We start from the raw sequence: 23,307 nt of genomic DNA on the forward strand, positions 1-23,307 counted from the left end.
ACTGAAGCCAGGAATGTTGATCAAACTTCTGTCCCAGTATGCTAGTCTTTGTTGAAACGGCTACATCAGTGGAGCAACACTGCCCTGTGTGTATGTTACCTGTTAATGTAGCTCAGGGCCAGGTAGGTGGGCTGTTGTTGCTCCTGTTTCTCCAGGACACGAGGATCTGTGTCTAAGAGAGCGAGAGAGAGAGAAAGAGAGAGAGAGAGAAGGAAATAAGAAGAGAGTAGGGTATTTAGTTACCGTAGAATAAATCTAGATAGATCATATGGATATTTAGTGCCTTCAGAAAGTACTCACACCCTGATTTAGACATTTTGTTGTGTTACAGACGGAAATCAAAATGGATTAAATTGTGTTTCTCACCCATCTACACACAACACCCAATAATGACAAAGAAAACTTTACTGAAAATGAAATACAGAAATATCTACATTTACATAAGTATTCATACCCCTGAGCCAATACTTTGTAGAAGCACCTTCGGCGGTGATTACAGCTTTAAATCGTCTTGGGTATGTCTGTATCAGCTTTGACTTGTCTTGGGTATGTCTATCAGCTTTGACTTATCTTGGGTATGTCTATCAGCTTTGACTTGTCTTGGGTATGTCTATCAGCTTTGACTTGTCTTGGGTATGTCTGTATCAGCTTTGACTTGTCTTGGGTATGTCTGTATCAGCATTGACTTGTCTTGGGTATGTCTGTATCAGCTTTGACTTATCTTGGGTATGTCTATCAGCTTTGACTTGTCTTGGGTATGTCTATCAGCTTTGACTTGTCTTGGGTATGTCTGTATCAGCTTTGACTTGTCTTGGGTATGTCTGTATCAGCATTGACTTGTCTTGGGTATGTCTGTATCAGCTTTGACTTATCTTGGGTATGTCTATCAGCTTTGCACATCTGGATTTGAGGATTTTCTCCCATTCTTCCCTGCAGATTTTCTCAAAGTTAGATGGGCAAAGACGGTGAACAGTCTTTCCACAGATTTTCAACGGGATTCAAGTCTGGGCTTTGGCTGGGCCACTCAATGACTTTCCCTTTCTTATTCTGAAGCCATTCCAGTGTATGCTTTGGGTCATTGTCCTGTTGGAATGTAAATCTTCACCCCAGTCTAAGGTCGTTTGCACTCTGAAGTAGGTTCTCATCAAGGACTTGCCTGTATTTGACTCCATTCATTGATCCATCTATCCGTCCCAGTCTCACAGTCCCTGCTGATGAAAAGCATCCCCACAGAATGATACTGCCACCACCATGCATCACGGTAGGGATGGTGTTAGACAGGTGATGAGCTTTGCCTGGTTCTCCAGAAATAGTGCTTTGCATTCAGGACAAATAGTTACATTTCTGTCTCATCAGACCACATAATATTTTGCCTTATGCTCTGAGTCTTTCACATGCATTTTTTGCATATTCCAGGTGTGCGGTCATGTGCCTTTTTCTCAGGAGTTGCTTCTGTCTGGCCACTGGGTTCTTGGGTCACCTCCTTCTGCCTGGTTATTCAGTTTGGTCTGACAGCCAGCTCTAGGCAGAGTCTGGGTAGTTCCATCATTTCTCAATGACGGAGAACACTGCTCTTAGAAACATTCAACACTCTAGAAATGGTTTTATACCCTTCACCCAGATATATGCCTCATCACACTTCTATCTCAGAGATCTACGGACAGTTCCTTGGACTTCATGGTAGTTTCTGCTCTGACATGCACTGTAGTACCTTCTATAGACAGTTGTGTTTCATTCTAAATCATGTCCAAACAATTGAATTGGCCACAGGTGGACTCCAATCAAGTTGTAGTGACATCTCCAGGATGACCAAAGGGAACAGGATGCACCTGAGCTACATTTGGAGTGTCATGGCAAAGAGGTGTGAATACTTACAGTACCAGTCAAGTTTGGACACACCTACTCATCCAATGGTCTTTCTTCATTTCTACATTGTAGAATAATAGTGAAGACATCAAAACTATGAAATAACACATATGGAATCATGTAGTAACCAAAAATGTGTTAAACAAATCAAAATATATTTTATATTTGAGATTCTTTAAATAGCCACCCTTTGCCTTGATGACAACTTTGAACACTCTTGTGCAAAGAAATGATAAAAACATGTTTTCACTTTGTCACTGTGGGGTATTGTGTGTAGATGAGTGAGATTTTTTATTTTTTTTAATCCATTTGGAATTTGGGCTGTAACACAACAAAATGTGGAATAAGTCAAGGGGTATGAATACTTTCGGAAAGCACTGTAGATCACGAATATGGAATTGGCGTCGGAGTCTTGAAATCTTTCAGTATGTATCCGCATAGTAAATCAGATGTGCAAGGGAAGGCGAAATGGTATCAAACATCCAGTACAGTACACCGTTTTTTACTGAAAGTGCTTGTATATGGGGTTTATGACTTGATTTGTGGAGGAAATCAGTATGCAGTAAGGTGAGATGGGTGTGTGTGCAAATTCATGTCCGATTGATACTTTAAGATACTCACACTAGTCTCTCTGTTCCAATGTCGTGTGTGTGGACTATTAGTAAAGAAAGCCCATATTCTGTCCACCGTAACAGAGGGTATCTAATTTACAACCCCTGGTTTCATGAAGTGTTCTTGGTTACATAGCCCTCTGTGTAACATGGTGCTACTGTGTGTACACTGCATGTCAGGGAGGTTGATAGATATACTATATAATCACACACACACACTTTTTCCAGCATATTTGCCAACTCAGTAACATTGCAGCAGGGAGCTTCCACTGCCTGAGGCCACCAGTCCAAACTTCAAAAGCTAGCTCAGCGTGTGTGTGTGTGTGTGTGTGTGTGTGCAATGTGATGAATGTGTGCTGAGTCACAACTGCATACTAGCACTGCCACCATGTGGTCAACAGGGTGACATTCCACTACATTGAATAGAAATACAGTCAAATGACGAATACATATGCAACGCAATAGCTTGTGGTGAATGTGTACAGCCTAATTTACTTGGCCTACCTTACATACATACGCAACTCAAAAACGCAATTACCTAAGCAAAATGGCGATCCTTAAAATTGCGGGCTGTCGCTGCAAACGCCTGCTACACAACTAGGCAGTGTAGTGTACTTGCTTGACTTTACATGTATCTGATGTACACTTATCAAGAGTCAAACATACTGTGCTACCGTGCATATACTATGACATATGTTGAACTTTTAGAATGTATTGTGTTACTGAGTATCAGTACAGTGTAGATGAGTCTCCATACATGTATATGTTATTGTGTGTGTATGAGAGAGCGAGAGAAAAAAAGGAGTTGCATGTTTTGTTGATTTTAAGAATGCTTTTTGATTCCATATGACATGATGGATTAGATTACAGAACCCTCAAGCGGCATTGGGGGTAAAGTATACGACATCATAACATCTATTTAAGTCCAACCCCGTTCAAAGTTTACATCAACCAACTAGCATTGTTGTTGGACACACCCCTCAAAGATGAGGTCAAATTCCTGCTCTACGCAGATGACCTTGTCCTACTGTCACCAACAGAGTAAGGTCTAACCAGATGACCTTGTCCTACTGTCACCAACAGAGTAAGGTCTAACCAGATGACCTTGTCCTACTGTCACCAACAGAGTAAGGTCTAACCAGATGACCTTGTCCTACTGTCACCAACAGAGTAAGGTCTAACCAGATGGCCTTGTCCTACTGTCACCAACAGAGTAAGGTCTAACCAGATGACCTTGTCCTACTGTCACCAACAGAGTAAGGTCAACAGGAACAACTTAACATTCTTTAGGAATAGAGCATCAACTGGGCAATCAACTTTAACTTTCAGAAAACCAAAGTCGTGATTTTCTATAAAAAAGGCCAGGAATCAATGCAACAGACACTCCTTCCAATTAGGAAATGGTTGAACATGCCCAAATGGTACAACTACCTGGGACTACAAATCAGTGCGTCTGGTGGATTTAGTATGGGAGTGAATTCACTAAAAATAAAAAATCTGCAAAGCTTTTTACTCCATATAAATATATATTTTTGAAATAAATATTCCTATCCAAATCTAGTGCTAAATATTCAAGCGTAATTTTACCAATTGCACTTTACAGAGGCACGGTTTTGGGTCCAACCTGGAACTTTACGGAGGCACGGTTTTGGGTCCAACCTGGAGTTATGATTATAAGCATTGGGAGAAAAACCCAATAGAAAATCTACATACAGAATTCTGCAGAATTATCCTAAATACCCAAAAGAAAGTACTAAATAATGCATGCAGAGCGGAACTCGGATGATTCCCTTTAATCGTTAATATAAAGAAAAGGACACACATTTTGGAACCATTTTGAAATGAAGCCCCAAAACATCCTTACAATTCAAAGCACTGGAAACCCAATCAAATGTATTTATGAAGCCCTTTTTACATCAGCCAATGTCACAAAGTGCTGTACAGAAACCCAAGAGCTGAAACCTGAAAATAGTCCCATATGCCAGCTGTTAAAAATACTAAATAACCGTATTATCCAAACACACAAATCAATTAGATTGAGAATCAGATTGGATAATACAAACACACAAACCAACCATAATCATATTGTTATAGAAATGAAAACCTCCTATTTGACAAATTGGGAAATTAAACAAAATCACAGAATAAACGAAATTGCTATGTCCCTCAAAAGATAATACAAATTGGCAGAATATCTTTACTCTGTCAGAGATAGTAAATAAAGACAGGTCCTGACCAAATACAGACTCAGCGTCTACCAATTGGCAATAGAAAAAAGGTAGACGTAATGGCAACCCAAAAGTGTCTATGTAGTCACTGTATGACAGGGGAGGTAGAGACAGAGAGGCACCTTTTCCTCTACTGTGAGAAATACTTCCAAATTAAATAAGAAAATATCTCAATCAATTCCCAACTTCTGTGCATTTACTAATGACAAATAATTATTCTGAGTGAGGGAGAAACTCCAAATATTACTGCTAGATATGTATAAGGTTAACATAGCCTGAGGAACATTCCAATTGTATATAACTTACAAGTAATACAGTGCCTTCAGAAAGTCTTCACACCCCTTGACTTTTTCCACATTTTATTGTGTTACGGTCTTACTTTAAATTGTTTACATTTAGATTTTGTGGAATGTTTTTAGAAATGTTAACAAATTAATAAAAATGAAAAGCTGAAATGTATTGAGTCAATAAGTATTCAAATATTTTGTTATGGCAAGCCTAAATAAGGTCAGGAGTACAAATGTGCCTAATAAATCACATAAGTTGCATGGACTCACAATAACTGTGTTTAACATGATTTTTAATTGACTACCCCATCTCTGTACCCCACACCTAATCTGTAAGGTCCCTAAATTAAGCAGTGAATTTCAAGCACAGATTCAACCACAAAGACCAGGGAGATTTTCCTCATGTTCGCAAAGAAGGGCACCAATTGGTAGATGGGCAAGAAGAAGAAGAAAAAGAGCAGACATTGACTATGCATTTGAGCATGGTGCAGTTATTAATTGTACACTTTGATGGCGTATCAATACACCCAGTCACTACAAATATACAGGCACCCTTACTAAATGAGTTGCCGGAGAGAAAGGAAACCACTCAGGGATTTCACCATAAAGCCAATGGTGGTTTTAAAACAGTTACAGAGTTTAATGGCTGTGATAGGAGATAACTGTGGATGGATCAACAACATTTTAGTTACTCCACAATACTAACATAAATGACAGAGTGAAAAGAAGGATATTTCAAAACATGCATCCTGTTTGCTATAAGGCACAAAAGTAATGAATGTGTGTATGTAATTATGGTTGCGCGTATAATGGATCACAGATGTACTACATCCAAAGCCATTACAGACCAGAGCTAGATGATCTCTGTGCCATATTTAACAGTCGTGTGTGTGTGTGTGTGTGTGTGTGTGTGTGTGTGTGTGTGTGTGTGTGTGTGTGTGTTTGGTCTTGGCAGCACTTTGGCTTCAGACTTTCACACCTCATAATTAAGAATGAATGCATTCTATCTTGCATTTCCTCTCTCTCTCACACATATGAGGTGGTCCACTGAGGTGGTCTTAATTAGGTTTTTACTGCCCTACTTTAATCATTCTACCTGTTGCTGAGATCCAGAAACCAGAACACTTAACTTAGCCTACATACACTCTCAGAGAGAGAGGACTGAATGTGTGTGTGTATGAGAGAGAGAGGCTGGTGACTTTTTAAAAGGACAAAAAGCCAGGCCCAGCCAATGAGAATGAGTTTTCCCCCACAAAAGGGCTTTCTTACAGACATACTCATCAGTTTCATCAGCTGTCCGGGTGGCTGGTCTCAGATGGTCCCGCAGGTGAAGAAGCCAGATGTGGAGGACCTGGCGTGGTTACACATGGTCTGCGATTGAGGCCAGTTGGACGTACTGCCAAATTTTCAAAAACGACACTGGATGAGGCTTATGGTAGAGAAATTATCATTCAATTTTCTGGCAACAGCTCTGGTGGACATTCCCGCAGTCAGCATGCCAAATGCACACTCCCTCAAAACTTGAGACATCTATGACATTGTGTTGTGTGACAAAACTGCATATTTTATAATGGCCTTTTATTGTCTCCAGCACAAGGTGCACCTGTGTAATGATCATGCTATTTAATCAGCTTCTTGGTATGCCACACCTGTCAAGTGGATGGATTATTTTGACAAAGGAGAAATGCTCACTAACAGGGATGTAAACAAATTTGTGCATAAAATTTGAGAGAAATAAGCTTTTTGTGCATATGGAACATTTCTGGGATCTTTTATTTCAGCTCATGAAACATGGAACAAACACTTTACATGTTGCGTTTATATTCTTGTTCAGTATAGTTAGCATCCTATTGATTAATTATATGTCCCAAAAAATGTGCGCAAACACAGTGAATATAATGTAGACTTAACTGTTGGGGTAACTTGGGGTAAACCGCCACTGGGGGTAACACACCACCTGCCTTTACTTCTCACAGAAACCACTTAATGTCACCATACCCCACCCCCACACAAATATACTCCAAATTAAAAAAAAAAAATTCTTAACTCCATTTCTTGAACTGCATTGTTGGTTAAGGGAATTTAAGTAAGCATTTCAAGGTAAGGTCTACACCTGTTGTATTCGGCGCATGTGACAAATAACATTTTATTCGATTTTCCCTGGTTGCCACTACTCTAAAAATGTCCTAATTCTCATCACAATTTTTTATTACATAACCCAAAAATATTTTGAGGTAGGGTGGCATTTGACTAATTACCTGGCAAGTTACTAATTACCTACAATTGATCCGTGTTATATTTAGCCCCACTCTCCCATGTTCACTAACGGTGTATTGCAGAGCAGTAACATGCTTAACCATGCCGCTGCTAAAAAGTCTGGGTTGAAAAAGTTCCCCCATTTTAACAAAGGCCATTAAAACTGCTGCTTTCCCTGCGATTGCAAGAATTGTTGTGCATTGACTTGTCAGAATGCAGGTTTCCCTCCCTATTGCACTCGTAACTTGAATGCGCCTCAAGAGGAATATTTATCTCTCATAGAACATCAACTAGCTCTCACAGTCTCACGTCAGATTTAGACGTTCATCCATGTTTCTCAAACATCACATTTCGAAGTTGTTGCAAACATTACATTTCTAAGTGTTTTAAGGTTAAGGTTAGGCATTAACTCGAATGGTTAAGGTAAGAGTTAAGATTTGGGATAGGCCTAAAACAAAAATCTGAAAACCAACTTTCTATTGCTGGATTCGAACTTGCAACCTTTGGAAGAGGCAGATGCTTACACCCATCCACAACACTCTCGGAAAACCGAAACCTACTTGAAGGTAACAGCGCTTACTGTTGCCTCATGTGGCTGGTTTCCACGTCATCTCCCGATGTCCTCAGACATGGATGGACATCGAATACCGACTTGTAACACACGACTTGGCTGTAGAACACACAACACCAAGCCGACTAGGTAAATATATAAACTTGTCTAATATGGGGTAGTCAGATTTTTCTATTCATTACTTATTTTGTTTGCAGAGGAAAAGTAAATGTGGACTGTTCTTGCATCTTCTAAGTACGCTTCAACAGAAATATTTTTTTAAGTTACATATTTTAATGCCGTGGAGGCAATTATTTTTGCCGTGGCGCAGTGCCACAGATAAAATGACTGCAGAGGAAACACTGAGCTCCCCAATGCCAACCACATACTGTAGCATGTTACCTATTTGGTACATAATGTTACCGCTACCGTCTCTTATGACTGAAAATAACTTCTGGACAACAGGACTGCTGTTACTCACCATGGACTGGTAGAATCCTACTTTTCCATTAAAGAGTCTGACGAGCCCGATGCGAACGATATACTGCTTTCTCGGGAACAGGCCCATATCCCCGTGATTTGCGTGAAGAGGAGGCGGAGAAAAAGGGGACAAAGGGCGGGCTGCCTTCTGAGAATTCATAGGCGATCGAATAAATCCCCACTTCCCTCCATTTAGTTAGCGAACGTGCAATCTTTGGAGAATAAAATAGATGACCTACGCGCAAGATTAAACTACCAACGGGACATTCAAAACTGTAATAGCTTATGCTTCACGGAGTCGTGGCTGAACAACGACACTATCAACATACAGCTGGCTGGTTATACGATGTACCGGCAGGATAGAACAGCGGCTTCTGGTAAGACACGGGGCGGCGGACTATGAATCTTTGTAAATAACAGCTGGTGCACGATATCTAAGGAAGTCTCGAGCTATTACTCGCCTGAGGTAGAGAATCTCATGAAAAGCTGTAGACCACCCTATCTACCTAGAGAGTTTATCTGTATTTTTTGTAAATGTCTACATACCACCACAATCAGAGACTGGCACTAAGACAGCATTGAATGAGCTGTATTCCGCCATAAGCAAACAAGAAAATGCTCACCCAGAGGGAGTGTTATTTGTAATGCAGGGAAACTTAAATCCGTTTTAATGAATTTCTATCAGCATGTTAAATGTGCAACCAGAGGGGGGAAAAAAAGAAGAAAAAAACCCCAACACTGGACCATCTTTACTCCACACACAGAGACGCATACAAGCTCTCCCTTGCACTCCATTTGGCAAATCTGACCATAATTCTATCCTTCCGATTCCTGCTTACAAGCAAACATTTTAAGCAGGAAGCACCAGTGACTAGATCAATAAAAAAAAGTGGTCAGATGAAGCAGATGCTAAGCTACAGGACTGTTTTGCTAGCACAGACTGGAATATGTTCCAGGATTCTTCCGACGGCATTGAGGAGTACACCACATCAGTCAGTCATTGGCTTCATCAATAAGTGCATCGATGACGTCGTACCCACAGTGACCGTACGTACATACCCCAACCAGAAGCCATGGATTACAGCAAATACATCCGCACTGAGTTAAGGCTAGTGCTGCCGCTTTCAAGGAGCGGAACTCTATCCCGGAGGCTTATAAGAAATCCCGCTATGCCCTCTGACAAACCATCAAATAGGCAAAGCTTCAATACAGGACTAAGTTCGAATCGTACTACACTGGCTCAGATGTGGCAGGGTTTGCAAACCATTACAGACTACCAAGGGAAGCACAGCCAAGAGCTGCCCAGTGACACGAGCCTACCAGACGAGTTAAACTACTTCTATGCTCGTTTCGAGACGAATAACACTGAAACATGCATGAGAGCACCAGCTCTTCCGGAAGACTTTGTGATCACGCTCTCCGCAGCCGATGTGAGTAAGACCTTTAAACAGGTCAACATTCACAAGGCCGCAGGGCCAGGCGGATTACCAGGACGTGTACTGCGAACATGTGCTGACCAACTGGGAAGTGTCTTCACTGATATTTTCAACCTCTCCCTGTCCGAGTCTGTAATACCAACATGTTTCAAGCAGACCAACATAGTGCCTGTGCCCAAGAACAGTAAGGTAACCTGCCTAAATGACTACCGACCCGTAGCACTCACGTCTGTAGCCATGAAGTGTTTTGAAAGGCTGAACATGGCTCACATCAAGACCATTATCCCAGAAACCCTAGACCCACTCCAATTTGCATACCGCCCCAATAGATCCACAGATGATGCAATCTCTATTGCACTCCACACTGCCCTTTCCTACCTGGACAAAAGTAACACCTATGTGAGAATGCTATTCATTGACTACAGCTCAGCGTTCAACACCGTAGTGCCCTCAAAGCTCATCACGAAGCTAAGGACGCTGGGACTAAACACCTCCCTCTGCAACCGGATCCTGGACTTCTTGACAGGCCGCCCCCAGGTGGTAAGGGTAGGTAACAATACATCCGCCACGCTGATCCTCAACACAGGGGCCCCTCGGGTGCGTGCTCAGTCCCCTCCTGTACTCCCTGTTCCCTCATGACTGCACAGCCAGGCACGACTCCAACATCATCAGTAAGTTTGCCGATGACACAACAGTGGTAGGCCTGATCACCGACAATGACGGGACAGCCTATAGGGAGGAGGTCAGAGACCTGGCCGTGTGGTGCCAGGACAACAACCTCTCCCTCAACGTGATCAAGACAAAGGAGATGATTGTGGACTACAGGAAAAAGAGGACCGAGCATGCCCCCATTCTCATCGACGGGGCTGCAGTGGAGCAGGTTGAGAGCTTCAAGTTCCTTGCTGTCCACATCACCAACAAACTACCAACTGCTCGGCCTCCGAACGCAAGGCACTACAGAGGGTACTGCGAACGGCCCAGTACATCACTGGGGCCAAGCTTCCTGCCATCCAGAACCTCTATATCAGGCAGTGTCAGAGGAAAGCCCTAAAAATTGTCAAAGACTGTTCTCTCTGCTACCGCATGGCAAGCGGTACCGGAGCGCCAAGTCTAGGTCCAATAGGCTTCTACCCCCAAACCATAAGACTCCTGAACATCTAATCAAATGGCTACCCAGACTATTTGCATTGCCCCCCTCTCTCTTTTTTGCTGCTGCTGTCTCTTTTTTATTATCTATGCATAGTCACTTTAATAACCCGTACATTGACTCTGTACCGGTACCCCCCGGTAAATAGTCTCGCTATTGTTATTTTACAGCTGCTCTTTAATTACTTGTTAGTTTCATTTCTTATTGTTATCCATATTTATTTAAACTGCATTGTTGGTTCAGGGCTCGTAAGTAAGCATTTGATTTCATTTCATTCGGCGTCTGTGACTAATAAAATTTGATTTGATGTTTCAGTATGGTTAGCATGTAGCTAGCATACAACAGACACTTAACCCTAATTGCTCCTGTAAGTCGCTCTGGATAAGAATGTCTGCTAAATGACTAAAATGTTTATGTTTCAGTATGGTTAGCATTTAGCTAGCATACGTACAGTTGAATTCGGAAGTTTACATACAATTAGGTTGGAGTCATTAAAACTCGTTTTTCAACCACTCCACAAATTTCTTGTTAACAAACTATAGTTTTGGCAAGATGTTAGGACATCTACTTTGTGCATGACACAAGTCATTTTTCCAAAAATCGTTTACAGACCGATTATTTCACTTAATCACAATTCCAGTGGGTCAGAAGTGTACATACACTAAGTTGACTGTGCCTTTAAACAGCTTGGAGAATTCCAGAAAATGATGTCATGGCTTTAGAAGCTTCTGATAGCCTCATTGACATCATTTGAGTCAATTGAAGTTGTACCTGTGGATGTATTTCAAGGCCTACCTTCAAACTCAGTGCCTCTTTGCTTGACATCATGGGAAAATCAAAAGAAATCATCCAAGACCTCAGAAAAAAATAGGAGACCTCCACAAGTCTGGAAATTGTTCCCAAGGATGAACCAAACACCTGAAGGTACCACGTTCATCTGTACTAACAATAGTACGCAAGTATAAACACCATGGGACCATGCAGCCGTCATACCGCTCAGGAAAGAGACGCGTTCTGTCTCCTAGAGATGAACGTACTTTGGTGCGAAAAGTGCAAATCAATCCCAGAACAACAGCAAAGGACTGGAGGAAACAGGTACAAAAGTATCTATATCCACAGTAAAGCGTGTCCTATATCGACATAACCTGAAAGGTCTCTCAGCAAGGAAGAAGCCACTGCTATAAAATCACCATAAAAGAGCCAGACAACAATTTGCTACTAAACATGGGGACAAAGATCGTACTTTTTGGAGAAATGTCCTCTGGTTTGATGAAACAAAAATAGAACTGTTTGGCCATAATGACCATCGTTATGTTTGGAGGAAAAAGGGGGAGGCTTGCAAGCCGAAGAACACCATCCCAACCGTGAAGCACGGGGGTGGCAGCAGCATCATGTTGTGGGGGTGCTTTGCTGCAGGAGGGACTGGTGCACTTCACAAAATAGATGGCATCTTGAGGTTGGAAAATTATGTGGATATATTGAAGCAACATCTCAAGACATCAGTCAGGATGTTAAAGCTTGGTCGCAAATGGGTCTTCCAAATGGACAATGACCCCAAGCATACTTCCAAAGTTGTGGCAAAATGGCTTAAGGACAACAAAGTCAAGGTATTGGAGTGGCCCATCACAAAGCCCGGACCTCATTCCTATTAAAAATTTGTGGGCAGAACTAAAAAAGCGTGTGCGAGCAAGGAGGCCTACAAACCTGACTCCGTTACACCAGCTCTGTCAGGAGGAATGGGCCAAAATTCACCAACTTATGGTGGGAAGCTGGTGGAATGCTACCCTTAATGTTTGACCCAAGTAAAACAATTTAAAGGCAATGCTACAAATACTAATTGAGTGTATGTAAACTTCTGACCCACTGGGAATGTGATGAAAGAAATAAAAGCTGAAATAAATCATTCTCTCTACTATTATTCTGATATTTCACATTCACTGACCAAAGACAGGGAATTTTTACAAGGATTAAATGTCAGGAATTGTGAAAAATTGAGTTTAAATGTATTTGGCTAAGGTGAATGTAAACTTCCGACTTCAACTGAATATATATATTTGGGTATAATGTGTATATTTATGTTGTATATACAGGGCACATTTTTAAAAGAGACCTTGCAAAGGTAAATGGCCTGACTTAACTATATGCATTTGTTCGCCATCTTTGTGTCAAGCTCCCCAACGCTAACGATATACTGCAGTATGTTTAATTACGGTTAACATGTAGCTAGCCTAGAACAATGCTTACCAATAGCTTGAGGAGGGGATTATGTAAACCAGGTGCTGAGCGGGAGAGCAATAAATGTTCCAACTTTATGGCTTCCGTTCACCTAGCAGGACAGGAAGCAACTACACTCTTGATACCACCACTGTAACAAGAAGGGGTACACACTTAGGGCGAATGCACGCACACATACACACACACACAGGTCTGTTGGTTCTATCATAACTAATATTTTGTATCATAGCTGTCACACTGGTCTAGTTCTCCCCTAAAGACAGTGTGTGTGAGCGTGTGTATTTGTGTGTGTCTATATGGGTGTCTGTACCTGACTGTGTATAAGACCAGTAAGTTGGGAGCACAAGGGAGTCATAAATATACTCCAAATTAGCATTCCTGTCATTAAAATCAGCTACACATCAAACAGAACTCTTCTCATTTCAACACAACATTGCTTTTCTGACCAACAGTCCACTACTGCCTCCTACTGGTCAAAGATAAGGCCACACCAAATCAAATCTTATTGGTCACATACACATAATTAGCAGATGTTATTGCGGGTGAAATGCTTGTAAAAAACGTTCAGGGCTAATAGTGTAAGAAATAACACACCAAAAAACTAAATACTGCAAAGTTGCTAAGGAGCAAAAGCAGAGCTGCCATGTCTGTCGGCGCCATCTTCCACCAGTGTGTGTGTGTGTGTGTGTGTGTGTGTGTGTGTGTGTGTGTGTGTGTGTGTGTGTGTGTCTAGCGGGTGTGTCAAAGTAGGCCAAGAATGCGGGTCTTGTTTTCCAGACTGCTAATTAAGCCACAGAGAGTGTTTTAATGTGTTTCTGAAACAGCAGGTCACCGGATGGAGAGAGGGAAGAGAGAAAAACGAGGAGAGTGGGGAAAGAGAGGGAGGGGAGAGGGGGGGTACATCCCTCTATAATTAGACTTCCCAGTGCATGGTGAGGCGCTCCAGCCCTGCGACTTCCGATGGTGTGAGTGTGTATGTACAGTGGGGGAAAAAAGGATTTGATCCCCTGCTGATTTTGTATGTTTGCCCACTGACAAAGAAATGATCAGTCTATAATTTTTATGTTAGGTTTATTTGAACAGTGAGAGACAGAATAACATAAAAAATATCGAGAAAAACGCATGTCAAAAATGTTATAAATTGATTTGCATTTTAATGAGGGAAATAAGTATTTGACCCCCTCTCAAATCAGAAAGATTTCTGGCTCCCAGGTATCTTTTATACAGGTAACGAGCTGAGATTAGGAGCAGACTCTTAAAGGGAGTGCTCCTAATCTCAGCTTGTTACCTGTATAAAAGACACCTGTCCACAGAAGCAATCAATCAATCAGATTCCAAACTCTCCACCATGGCCAAGACCAAAGAGCTCTCCAAGGATGTCAGGGACAAGATTGTAGACCTACACAAGGCTGGAATGGGCTACAAGACCATCGCCAAGCAGCTTGGTGAGAAGGTGACAACATTTGGTACGATTATTCGCAAATGGAAGAAACACAAAAGAACTGTCAATATCCCTCGGCCTGGGGCTCCATGCAAGATCTCACCTCGTGGAAATGCAATGCTCATGAGAACGGTGAGGAATCAGCCCAGAACTACATGGGAGGATCTTGTCAATGATCTCAAGGCAGCTGGGACCATAGTCACCAAGAAAACAATTGGTAACACACTACGCCGTGGAGGACTGAAATCCTGCAGCGCCCGCAAGGCCCCCCTGCTCAAGAAAGCAGATATACATGCCCGTCTGAAGTTTGCCAATGAACACCTGAATGATTCAGAGGACAACTGGTGAAAGTGTTGTGGTCAGATGAGACCAAAATGGAGTTCTTTGGCATCAACTCAACTCGCCGTGTTTGGAGGAGGAGGAATGCTGCCTATGACCCCAAGAACACCATCTCCACCGTCAAACATGGAGGTGGAAACATTATGCTTTGGGGTGTTTTTCTGCTTAGAGGACAGGACAACTTCACCGCATCAAAGGGACGATGGATGGGGCCATGTACCGTCAAATCTTGGGTGAGAACCTCCTTCCCTCAGCCAGGGCATTGAAAATGGGTCGTGGATGGGTATTCCAGCATGACAATGACCCAAAACACACGGCCAAGGCAACAAAGGAGTGGCTCAAGAAGAAGCACATTAAGGTCCTGGAGTGGCCTAGCCAGTCTCCAGACCTTAATCCCATAGAAAATCTGTGGAGGGAGCTGAAAGTTTGAGTTGCCAAACGTCAGCCTCAAAACCTTAATGACTTGGAGAAGATCTGCAAAGAGGAGTGGGACAAAATCCCTCCTGAGATGTGTGCAAACCTGGTGGCCAACTACAAGAAACGTCTGACCTCTGTGATTGCCAACAAGGGTTTTGCCACCAAGTACTAAGTCATGTTTTGCAGAGGGGTCAAATACTTATTTCCTTCATTAAAATGCAAATCAATTTATAACATTTTTGACATGCGTTTTTCTTGATTTTTTTGTTGTTATTCTGTCTCTCACTGTTCATATAAACCTACCAATAAAATTATAGACTGATAATTTCTTTGTAAGTGGGCAAATGTACAAAATCAGCAGGGGATCAAATACTTTTTTCCCTCACTGTATATGTATCGGGGTGGTGGTGTATTTTCCATTCTTGGACACACTAATTGCCTCTTTACACCCAGACAGGTAATTTGGAGCATACACATACAAAGACACACACACACACACGTTATTCTACGTTATTCTACCCCCTTACCATAACCACTTACCCTAATTGTAATCCTAACACTAACTCCTAAGCTTAAAATAGCCTTTGTCCTCATAATTTTCCATGTTTTACTATCCTTGTGGGGAATAAGGGGATTTTAGGTCCCCAGAATGATAGAAAAACGAACCCACTCACACACAAGGACACAGACTCCTTCCGTGTAGTGTCCCACCTCAGCATTGAAGGAGAGAGGAATTGTTAATCAACACACCAGGCATCAACAAACACAAACATGGACCCTGTTCAAATACTTATACAGTGCACCCTTCATGTCCTGGATTAAATCACTAATCTGACACTGACTAGGTTAACATGACTAAATGTACATGACTGGTTTAGTAAACTATGCTGTGGAGGAGTCATTGCTTTCACATCCTACACACAATACGTAATCACACAAGACCACATAGGCATACTCCAAAAATGTAGTTGAGAAAAAAAACACAACACAGAAAAGGAAGCCCCTGAACAGAGAAACACTCCAACGTTGTGAACAGAAACAGCAAATGATGCCATAGTCAGTAAGAGCTCAACAGAACAGTGAGAGAAAACAAAAGGTGCTATACTGACACCTTCTGGACACAGGTGGATATGCAGGACCTACACCATCATTACATTATAGTAGCAGAATCTCGGATACACAAGCTTAGCTTACAACATACAGCAGGAGCTGAGAACAGTTGTACTGGCAACACTTTGGGAAGCACTATTTATATGTGGTGTATGCTTCTCTTTCTCTGTTCCCCTCTCCCTCACACTCTTCCCCCCCTCTCAATTCAATTCAAAGGGCTTTATTGGCATGGGAAACATATGTTTACATTGCCAAAGCAAGTGAAATATATATATATATATTTTTTAAACATTACACTCAAAAAAGTTGCAAAGGAATAGAGACATTTCAAATGTCATTATGTCTATATACAGTATTGTAACAAGGTAAAACTGGTGGGAGAGGGGAAGTGGTGGTTTTAGGTGAGAGGCAGGTATCTACTTGTTCAGGTAAAGACAACAGAACACTGGTAGTCTGGCACACAGCTAGACAAGGATGACATCACTACATTCCTTTTCTCTGACTTCACAGAGAGAGAGAGGGACAGACAGAAAGACCTATCTAACTTAGAGACACGATCATAGATGTAGCCTACATACAGGACAAACAGTAATCTCAGAAACACTCCCCCACACACGCAGGTATACACAGAGTCCTTAGGGACCCTGAACGTCTGATCATTTCTCCCATAGACTTCATGTCTATGGTGGGATGGCACTTTGAAAGCAAGAATTCTTTAGAGGAGGCACCGTTAATATTGATGATGGAGTTCCTTTTCAAAATACTGCAACACAACCTTGCATGATGCCACTGAATAAACTCTACCAATGGTCCTGGAGTTCCAGCGGATGATGAACAGCATACTATTAGATTCTCTGACTCTAGAGGGCAGCGTTGTATCTCTAAATATGGACTTCCCACTTGCTGCAGCTGAACGTGTCTGAGTCCTGGGGAAAATCTCAATTGGTTTGAAAAAAGGTCAAAGGTAATCGAGGAGCAGCGGCGAGAAGAGGAAACATGGAAACGAATGTACTTGTATGAAATAAGGTTGTCCTCCGCTCGTGCATCATCAGACGGGACTCGAAAGAGTAAGTGATGGTACAGGAGGCAGACGAGCAGGCATCCTAACGAGACTACTTTAGCGAGCAAATAAACCTCTTCTACCCTCTGTTCTATTGGCGAAAGTAGTCACTAGAGAACAAACTGGACGAGCTCCGTTCGAGACTATCCTATCAACAGGACCTGAAGAACTGTAATATTCTATGTTCCTTGGAGTCGTGGCTGAAAAAGGACAAGGATAAAATACACTACATGCCCAAAAGTATGTGGACACACCTTCAAATTGCTGGATTCGTCTATTTTAGCCACACCCGTTGCTGACTGGTGTATAAAAACCAAACACACCGCCATGCAATCTCCATGGACAAACATTGGCAGTAGAATAGCCCGTACTAAAGAGCTCAGTGACTTTCAACGTGGCACCGTCATAGGATGCCACCTTTCCAACAAGTCAGTTCGTCAAATTTCTGCCCTGCTAGAGCTGCCCCGGTCAACTGTAAGTGCTGTTATTGTGAAGTGGAAATGTCTAGGAGCAACAACGGCTCAGTCGCAAAGTGGTAGGCCACACAAGCTCAGTAGAACGGGACCGCTGAGTGATGAAGTGAGTAAAAGTCACCTGTCGTCGGCTGCAACACTCACTATCAAGTTCCAAACTGCCTCTGGAAGCAACGTCAGCACAAGAACTGTTCGTTGGGAGCTTCATGAAATGGGTTTCCATGGCCGAGCAGCCGCACACAAGCCTAAGATCACCATGTGCAATGCCAAGTGTCGGCTGGAGTGGTGTAAAGCTCGCCGCCATTGGACTCTGGAGCAGCGGAAATGCATTCTCTGGAGTGATGAACCACGCTTTAGCATCTGGGTTTGGTGGATGCCAGCAGAACGCCACCTTCCCGAATGCATAGTGCCAATAATCTCCCCTGGTGGACAACCGAACCGGGCATATCAGCAATCTCCCCTGGTGGACAACCGAACCGGGCATATCAGCAATCTCCCCTGGTGGACAACCGAACCGGGCATATCAGCAATCTCCCCTGGTGGACAACCGAACCGGGCATATCAGCAATCTCCCCTGGTGGACAACCGAACCGGGCATATCAGCAATCTCCCCTGGTGGACAACCGAACCGGGCATATCAGCAATCTCCCCTGGTGGACAACCGAACCGGGCATATCAGCAATCTCCCCTGGTGGACAACCGGGCATATCAGCAATCTCCCCTGGTGGACAACCGGGCATATCAGCAATCTCCCCTGGTGGACAACCGGGCATATCAGCAATCTCCCCTGGTGGACAACCGGGCATATCAGCAATCTCCCCTGGTGGACAACCAGTCATATCAGCAATCTCCCCTGGTGGACAACCGAGCATATCAGCAATCTCCCCTGGTGGACAACCGGGCATATCAGCAATCTCCCCTGGTGGACAACCGGGCATATCAGCAATCTCCCCTGGTGGACAACCGGGCATATCAGCAATCTCCCCTGGTGGACAACCGGGCATATCAGCAATCACCCCTGGTGGACAACCGGGCATATCAGCAATCTCCCCTGGTGGACAACCGGGCATATCAGCAATCTCCCCTGGTGGACAACCGGGCATATCAGCAATCTCCCCTGGTGGACAACCGGGCATATCAGCAATCTCCCCTGGTGGACAACCGGGCATATCAGCAATCTCCCCTGGTGGACAACCGGGCATATCAGCAATCTCCCCTGGTGGACAACCGGGCATATCAGCAATCACCCCTGGTGGACAACCAAGCATATCAGCAAACTCCCCTGGTGGACAACCAGTCATATCAGTAATCTCCCCTGGAGGACAACCAGAATATCAGTAATTAAATGAGTCTGTTCGCCTGTACGGAGAATTTTCCTCTTCTGTATTGTAGTTACTGATTGGGTAACAATTGAATGGTGGACATGCTGCAGGGAAACAGCAGGAGAAGAACCAAAGACAAATAGAAACACACACACTCCTTGCTGGGTGGACAGATCTAATGAGAGTATTGATCTGATGATGTGTTATTAATGGTGTCAGTCATTGTAGAGATGCAGCAGTAGGGTCAACTCATTAACCCCACTGATCAGACTGGTGACACCTGTAGACCGTTTGCATGGCTTATTGGGTTGCACGATGAGTCGATTGTTGACAAGTGTAGCATTTTAGCTAAGCCTAACTATTTTCCTAACCCTACCCTCATTCTCCTAACCTGCCACGTTAATTGTCCTAACCTTACCCTCATTCTCCTAACCTGCCACGTTAATTGTCCTAACCTTACCCTCATTCTCCTAACCTGCCACGTTAATTGTCCTAACCTTACCCTCATTCTCCTAACCTGCCACGTTATTTTGTCCTAACCTTACCCTCATTCTCCTAACCTGCCACGTTAATTGTCCTAACCTTACCCTCATTCTCCTAACCTGCCACGTTAATTGTCCTAACCTTACCCTCATTCTCCTAACCTGCCACGTTAATTGTCCTAACCTGCTATGTAAACATTAAAGTGACATGTGGTGCACCTGGCTATGGCTGGTCTAACCAATAACGGAGCGCTGATGTTACACCCCATCCCTGTTGATCCACCCACTTATTTCGCAACGCCCACTTTCAGAAACCAAGTCTACAGTTAACCAAACATTGTACCGTTTCGTTGTTGCAAATCAACAGACTGGCAAAAATACATATAGTAAGCGCAAACAAATATCTTAACATTTTAGTTGACAACAAAATAATTTGATCAACTTTGACTTGCAAAGATACCTGATATGTAGGCTACTATACTAAACTAGCGGCATTTTGTCATCTAGGTGTGACTGAGTCAAATCAATTAGCTATAATTTACACCTACATCATTTTTTATGCATTTTCAGGGTGAGGACGTCTGTGCACATGGGGTGACAATGTCGAGAGTAAATTCCCCTATTCTAATCCACGAGCAGTGCTCCGCTGCATTGCAACGCGGGCCTAAACGTAAACACAGCGACCAATGCAAAACCTCTGCCTGGCCAGACACGGCTAGCCTAGCCACCTATGATAACGGTAGCTTTATTAATAACTACACAATAACACACAACTAAACTCATCCCAGGGAAAACTTGGTGTCCCCATTTTTATTCTGGACACAAAGATAGCTAATACATTTATTTGCAGCGAGCCGAGTCGGAAAATGTAACAACCAGGCATTCCGCATAGCGGAATGAAATGGAACCGTGTTCTTCTAGCCTAGCATTAGCCTAGCTAGCTATGCAACCTCTCCTCTCCCTCCGTGACTCACCGATGTGATTGTCCTCGATGTGGACGATTAGCTCGGCCAGAGACTCGAACTGGAGCCCACAACCCCCGAACCTGCAGGAGTTGGAGAAGAAAGACGCGGCGGCGATGCCTGTCATGGTTGCTGGCTAGTGCATTCACTGGGAGTTCGGTAGCCGGGGCGGTGCGAGGCGGGCTTCGGGTCCGGGGAAGGAGCGGGGCAGAGCGGGGAGCAGCGTAGCAGACACCGGGCAACCAGGCAGGACACAACAGCAGCTGGAGGAGCAGGAGGGACTGAGGGGTAAAAGAGGGAGGGGACGACGGCCTTACGTCATGTGTTTACCTGTTGCTTTTGTGAATGTATGTAAATGTTCCAGCGGGGAAGACTTTGCATTCCTCTCCAAAAATGCATTAACAAGGTTGTTGACTCACTAACTAGAGAGAGAGAAAGAGATGGGCCTCTAGATACCTCCTGAAGCATGTCTGGGGAGGCACTCTCCACTGAGAAACAGGGGCTTGGACCATCAGGTCAAGTCACCAGAGGGTCAGATTAACGCAATCATTTATTATAGGCTACATGTACTAGATTAGAATAGTCTGATTAGGCTAAATTATATTAAGTCTTTACCCTTAGATTGAAGGTTCAGTGTGGAGCCTTAATGTCACCACAAATACAACCACCAGGTATACATAACAATAACGTGTGTGTGCGTGCGTGTGTGTGTGCGTGTGAATAAAAGCATTAGAGGGTTGTTACAGTAATGAAAGCATCAGCCTATTGACTAAGGTATCAATTACATCCATAATGTTTACTGATTAATGTTCCTCCATTATAAGCCTAAATGCAATAGAGGAGTGAGCTCTGTGTGTGTGTGTGTGTGTGTGGATTTGTGTGTGTGTGTGGATTTGTGTGTGTGTGTGTGTGTCTGTGAGCGTGTGTTGGTTAGAGAGAGGGGAGAATGTCCATTAAATCATAGAGCTTGACCAACCAAGGCCAGTGATCGATGGTTAATCGACCGTTAAACTGGGAGTCATAAACCACTGACTAGTGACTTCAGTCAACATCCCAAGGAACAGGGAACACAGCCACACATTTTCCAGACTGCTCTCTGACCAAACAAGCATGTGAACACACACACAAATACACACAAACACATATAAACACACACAAGCACACTACAACGCGCACAAACAACACACCAGGCACATGCAGTCACCAGTGGTGTAAACTACCTATGTAGAAATACTTTAAAGTACTACTTAAGTAGTTTTTGGGGAGGGTATACATACTTTACTATTTATATTTTTTGACAACTTTGACTTTTACTCCACTACATTCCCAAACAAAATATAGTACTTTTTACTCCATACATTTTCCCTGACGCCCAAAAGTACTCGTTACATTTAGAATGCTTAGCAGGACAGGAAAATGGTCCAATTCACACACTTATCAAGAGAACATCCCTGGTCATCCCTACTGCCTCTGATCTGGTAGACTCACTAAACAGAGAACATCCCTGGTCATCCCTACTGCCTCTGATCTGGCAGACTCACTAAACACAAATGCTTATTTTGGAAATGATGTCTGAGTGTTGGAGTGTGACCCTGGCTATCCATAAAAAAATCTGGTTTGCATAATACAAGGAATGTGAAATAATTGTACTTTTATTTTTGATACATAAGTATATTTTAACAATGAAATTTACTTTTGATACTTAAGTATATTTAAAACCAAATACTTAAAGATTTTTACCTAAATTGTTTTTTACTGGATGTCATTTTCTATTAAGGTATCTTTACTTTTACTCAAGTATGACAATTGGGTACTTTTCCCAGCATTGAGAGTCATGGTGTCACGTCCTGACTAGTAAAAGGGGTAATTTGTCATTGTAGTATGGTCAGGGCGTGGCAGGGGGTGTTGTTTTTGTGTGTTTTGGGGTTGGTTTGTTTCATGGGGATTTGTTCTAGTTTTCATTTTCTATGTTCATTTTCTATGTGAGGCCATACTTAGGCAGCCTGTTTTTTCCTTTGGGTTTGTGGGTGGTTGTTTTCCGTATAGTCCGTGTACCTTACGGAACTGTTTGCTGTCGTTAGTTTTTTCTTTGTTTAAGTGTTCTCTTAAAATAAATGAGTAAGAACGAGCACTCTACACGCTGCACCTTGGTCTGTCCCTTACGACGCATATGACACATGGACTATGACATCACTGTAACACACACGCACACACATACACACACTGAGTCACACAGATGTTCCATCACACACCCACACACATCTACACAACCCCTCCTACATAAACATAGTGATATGGAGCACAGCCACACAGGCAGCTGTATTCCACACAGCCAACACATGGCGCACATCAGAGTTGTGTCAGTGACGCACTAACCTTAACACCGTTGAGTAAATGTGAAATGCTAGAATCTGTTGTTCTGGAGGGAGAGAGAAAAAGAGAGAGAGAAAGGGAGAGACAGAGAGAGGCAGATGGAGAGAGAGAGAGGTAAAGACAAGAGAGAGAAAGAGAGAGCACAAAAGAGAGAGAGAGACCAAGAGAGAGGAGAGAACAACTCAGCGAGAGACAGAGGGAAAAGAGAAAGACAGGGCAGTTTCAGTTTATG

At 43.0% G+C, this 23,307-nt stretch overlaps 1 protein-coding gene across 1 annotated transcript in view; it reads right to left on the minus strand.

The window, feature by feature from the left end:
* LOC115175469 (juxtaposed with another zinc finger protein 1) overlaps positions 1 to 21,146 on the minus strand; it is a 36,657-nt gene extending 15,511 nt beyond the window's left edge. The window contains exons 1-2 of the mRNA XM_029734706.1: positions 20,715 to 21,146; positions 100 to 172 (exon numbers count right to left, since the gene is read on the minus strand). Of these exons, the coding sequence (XP_029590566.1) occupies positions 100 to 172; positions 20,715 to 20,829 (188 nt within the window). The 5' untranslated portion in view covers positions 20,830 to 21,146. The remainder of the gene's footprint in view (positions 1 to 99; positions 173 to 20,714) is intronic.
* Between the last annotated feature and the right edge of the window lie 2,161 nt (positions 21,147 to 23,307).

This window comes from Salmo trutta, chromosome 36 (genome assembly GCF_901001165.1).
Source record: "Salmo trutta chromosome 36, fSalTru1.1, whole genome shotgun sequence".
Taxonomy (NCBI): Eukaryota; Metazoa; Chordata; class Actinopteri; order Salmoniformes; family Salmonidae; genus Salmo; species Salmo trutta.